This window comes from Notothenia coriiceps, unplaced genomic scaffold (assembly GCF_000735185.1).
Source record: "Notothenia coriiceps isolate Sejong01 unplaced genomic scaffold, NC01 NC01_scaffold00031493, whole genome shotgun sequence".
NCBI classification, from domain to species: Eukaryota; Metazoa; Chordata; class Actinopteri; order Perciformes; family Nototheniidae; genus Notothenia; species Notothenia coriiceps.
The window spans coordinates 4,384-9,312 of NW_011364194.1; the positions used below are offsets into that span (position 1 = coordinate 4,384).

The window sequence follows — 4,929 nt, forward strand, 5'->3', positions numbered from 1 at the left end:
GGACTCAGTTAGTATTAAGAAAAACACATTTGAGAATTAGATATTTAACAGTATGTTATCTTCACTGATCTTTGAAGTCCTTGAAAGGGTGTGATTTGAGAGGATAAATCAAGCCTTTTTTTTAAATAGACATACAGACGAGGGTAGCTTTTTATTTTGATATTATTTTTAATTAACATGAGTAAATAGCTTCCTCCCGCTGTCACTATGTGTCTTTGAGTAAGGTGGACATGTGAGTCTTTTATTTTACAATCATAGTAATATTTCATTATATGTCATTTATATTAATGCCTATTAAACTTCATAACGAAATTGATGGGAAAAGTAGGACATTTATCTGGGAGAAGAATGGGTGAGCAATTCGCACTCTCAAAGGTCATCGATGAAGTCTTCATATTATGGCTGAAAGCTTTGACAGTCAATCAATGCTTGTCAGGAAATTAATCGGTTCCAATATATCCATATAATTTGATAATTGTGTCAGTCTTTTTTCAGCATAAATGCCAGTTGCTGCAGTGAACTGAATCCCCTTTAGAAACGTCAATAACAAAACTCTTAATTACCGAATTGAGAAAAGGATAAGCATATTAATCAGTTATGAATATAAACTTCATATAGCAAAAAAAAACATCAGCGATGTGACTTTTGAGAGTAACACATTTTTGCTTCATGTCATTATTTTCTTCTCATTGCTGTTGTCCCTCCGCTGTGCCCACTGCTCCCTTTTGTGTACCAGATGCCAAATGTTGTTGCTCTAGCCATAATGGCCCTGTCATGTTTAAACAGAGCCAAAGCCCAGAAGATTTTAACTTTCCTGTCTGGGCTCGTGTTTGTGTTTACTGCTCTTGAAGTCTGCACGTCTCTGTGTTCATTTGAGAGGAGCAGATTGAGAAATGTCGGCCATTAGATTCAGTTTATTTTAATGAATTGTTAGAAGCCACGCCTCACCTCCTGCAATTACAAATCGAACTCCCTCCCCCCATGGACAAGCTAGTGATTGACACGCTGATTATTAGGCTGCAGAACTACTACTGCGAGAACAAAACCTTCTCTCCTTTCCCTTTCTTAACTCTTCGCCTCCATCACACGGGAACTCCAAATTGTGTTAGCTTTCATTAAAAAGAAATAAAGGAGCCAGAGGCAGCTTGCGTACCTGACATGCGCTGAATCACAAAGAGGGAGGACACAGGGAGGACTGGCTGGTGAAGGACAGCTCTTAACGTTTAAGTATCTTAATACATCTTCATAACAGAGTGGACAGTACTGTCTGATGACCATTGGGCCACTTCGATCTGGCATCAGTCAGCTTTATTACAGCCTTGAGACCTGCACAGTCATGTATGTAGTGACAAGATCTGCTTCGCTTGTGTCAAGAGCGGTAAACTAGATTTGGGTCTTGCTTTCAGTGAATTGTTAACAAGTAGAGCACTTCTTGTCGAGGGAATGTGATGAGTCATGACAGCCATTGCCTTAATTTGGGTACACTTGAGTCTTGCCTCGTAACTTTAGTGAATATAAACACGTTTTATTTTCTTTGCAAAACTAGCGAGGTTACACATTTCGTCAGACGGCATTTTCCGGCCTTGCCACACAATGTGTCCACTCTCTAAAACAGGACAGTCTGTTCCCTACCATCACCTATTTTATTTTGTATATACATCACATTATGCTTAATTTCCTTTGATAACATTGGTAGTTTATTTTTAGTGCACTGCTTTTTATCAAGGCAGTCACATACGCTCTCTTCTCCTTGTGAACAATTGAAGAAAGACCCTGTCGCTCAGAAAGAAACTAGATCAGCCTAACCCAATTAAACACTCATTCTACCAACACACCAATGTACTTTTCGAAATCAACATGATGAACCACTCTTTAAATTTAGACCCACTACCACAATATAGGATTTTCTTATCTCATACACTACACTCTGACATCCTTGCTGTCTGCCTACAGATGCCCTCAAATACAAAATGCTGACCACAGAGTTCTGTGGAGGGGACTGGGATTGGAAAGGGTTGATTTAATTAGCAATTTGCTAACCAAATCCCAAAAATGCGGAGACCTTATGATCAGTGTAAATCAACATGCTGTTTTTACTCCTAAATAGGCAATTAATTTACTGCACAGTATTGAGCTGAGGAGGTAATCCATGCAGGTTGCTATACATGCTGAAGCTAAATCAATTTGTCAAAAATATTGAGTGTGGTTTCTGTGGTTTGCATAAAGTAGCTGCAGCCGGGAGATAGAGCAGCAGTTGAGAGGGAGAACAATTGGGCAAAAACAAGCATAAACACAATCGTATATAACATTTTCGAATATTTTTCGATGTTGGCTTGTGTTATGTTGGTTTAACTGAAGTATTTGGAGACTTTCCTTACATCATGGTTGGAATATATCCTTTTTTTTTTATTAAAGAAAGAACTAAAGAGAATGTGAATTAAAAAAAATATCACAGGCAGATGGTTAAAGTTTGTCCGGAACATATTATTGGTTCACACACTAAGGCACTGCCAAATGAACTGTGTTTGTGTGTCCCCCTAGAGTTTGTATCCTCTCTTTTTCTACTGGCACTCCAGTCATGCATTTCTATTTTCACACCTCCACTCTCAGCTGTTGGTTTCTGCAGAGAGGATGAGCATTGGACATATGGCTTCTAAAGTAACTGGACACACTTCTCGCAAACCTCTGGGACATGAGTATTATACACTTCCAAAAAGTAAGTCACTGTTGTTTCTCACCTCTCCTTATTGGCTGCTGGGTGTTTAGTTCTCCAGCCTTAGAGTCTGTCACCTGGCGGTCACAGTGTCGACTGTACAGTAATGTCGCACTTCCTACCACAAGACCAGGGGCCTCATTTATAAAGGGATATACGCTCAAAAGATGGCGTATGCCAGTTTCTAAGCACTGTTTGCAATTTATAAAAAACTTGACGGGAAAATGTTCGGTCCTCCACGCAAACTCTGACCCATCTGTACGCCGTACGCACAAAAACGGGAGCGACGAGAAACTGCAACACCGTTAGCAGAAGGAAGAATGGAGAGAAATATGTGAAAATAATACCATAAATATAATGTTACCTCCCATGTATCATATTATATGAATAATTCATTCGCAAAAATTGATTGAAGCCAATCTTAAAATGATTAAACAAACGCCTGTTTGAGACTCCTCCGTGCACACAAAAACGTAACTTGGAGAAATAAATATATTGAAAACCACCTTGAATATGTTGTCTTATGTTAATGTTTTCTCATAAATGATGCAGTATGCAGAAGGACAGAATTACGTCTAAACTGATGCCGTTTTGCATTTCTATACGAGCATGGATTTATATACTATTGTGGTGACTCTAGTTAACCATAATTCACTTTTGGGTTACAGTTCCTACACGGACCTTGTTTAGTGTAACACCGAGTATTTAGGTTGCCAAGCTAGAGCTAGCAAGGACTCTAACTTGACTCTCATCACTGAGCACATGTTTGATATCTCTATGGCTTGATGGAAAATAAAGAGTGGAATTCCATCTTAAATACTCCGCCTCCGACTCCTTCTTACCGGCACTACACTGGTGACCCTGCGTTTTTCGAGATAGTTTCCGAAATTTTTTTGAACATGGCTGAACGAGATATTTTCGTTAAGCTGCCGGAGTTTTGGGAGCATGCCGCGGAGGCATGGTTTGCACACGTAGAGGCTCACTTCGCTTGCAAGCATCTCCACGACGAAGAACTGAGATATTACCACGTGGTGGCTTCGCTGGGGGTTTCTACTTCAGCCAGCTTAGTGGGTTTCATCGCAGCACCCCCACGCCTCGGCAAGTACGAGGCTATCAAGGCTCTTCTCCTGAAGACATTTGGTTTATCGACGAGAGAAAGAGCCCGCCAAATTATGGACATTCAGGGCCTCGGAGATGGCAAGCCATCTCAGTTAATGGAGAAGATGCTAAGCCTGCTAGGAGGGGAAGATACCCAGATTTTGTTCATGGAGATGTTTCTTCAACACTTACCTCCCCGGGTCCAGACAGCGTTGGCCAACACACCCATCACGGAGCCCCGCGCGCTGGCCGGAGAAGCGGACCGTTTCTTCCTGGCTACACGACAGTCTGGTGCGGAGACGCTGTGGCGCACAGCGGCCCTTCGGCGGGCAAGAAAGCATGGCGGAGGCCGGACACGGCGGCGCCGAGTCGGCGAGGAGATACCGGTGAGTGTTTCTACCATGCACGTTTCGGGACGATGGCAAGGAGGTGCATCGCTCCATGCAGCTACAAGCCTCCGGGAAACGGGGGTGCCGACGCTCAGTAGTGGCTCTGAGTGTCGGCGGCACGGGCAGGCTCCTTTTCGTCAAAGACAGTGTTTCAGGGAACCTGTTTCTCTGCGACACGGGTGCGCAGCGGAGTGTGGTTCCCGCGTCGAGAGAAGACATCACTCGAGGCGGGCACGGCCAACGGCTAACAACGGCTAACGGCGGACCCATTCGCACGTACGGATTACGGCTTATGTGTTTGTGCATCGGTGGACAGCGTTTCAGCTGGGAGTTTGTAACAGCGGACATTTATTTTCCTCTTCTTGGGGCGGACTTTTTGTGTGCTCATGGGCTGTTGGTGGACATTAAAAATAAACGTTTAGTGGATGCCTTAACGTTTTCTTCTCTCGTGTGCACACTCGGCAGCGCGGCGTACGACGGGCTGTCGGGCTCGCTGTCGGGGGAGGACATTTTTCTCAGACCTTTGGCCGAGTTTCCTGATCTGTCGCTGCCCACTTTCTCCGCGCTCACCACTAAACATGGGGTGGAGCACCACGTCACCACCGAGGGGCTCAGTCTTAAGGGCCGAGGTGAACCTTCTAGATAGCGTAGCGAGGGCGGAATTCGCAACCATGAACGCTGGGCATCGTCGCCGATCCACAGCCCCTTGGCTCTTCTTCTGCACGTCGT

At 43.9% G+C, this 4,929-nt stretch overlaps 1 protein-coding gene across 1 annotated transcript in view; it reads right to left on the reverse strand.

Moving 5' to 3' along the window:
- Positions 1-4,584: 4,584 nt before the first annotated feature.
- Positions 4,585-4,929, reverse strand: part of LOC104960028 (transmembrane protein 132C-like) — a 93,054-nt gene continuing 92,709 nt past the window's right edge. Inside the window, exon 6 of the mRNA XM_010787968.1 lies at positions 4,585-4,918. Within this exon, the coding sequence (XP_010786270.1) occupies positions 4,585-4,918 (334 nt within the window). The remainder of the gene's footprint in view (positions 4,919-4,929) is intronic.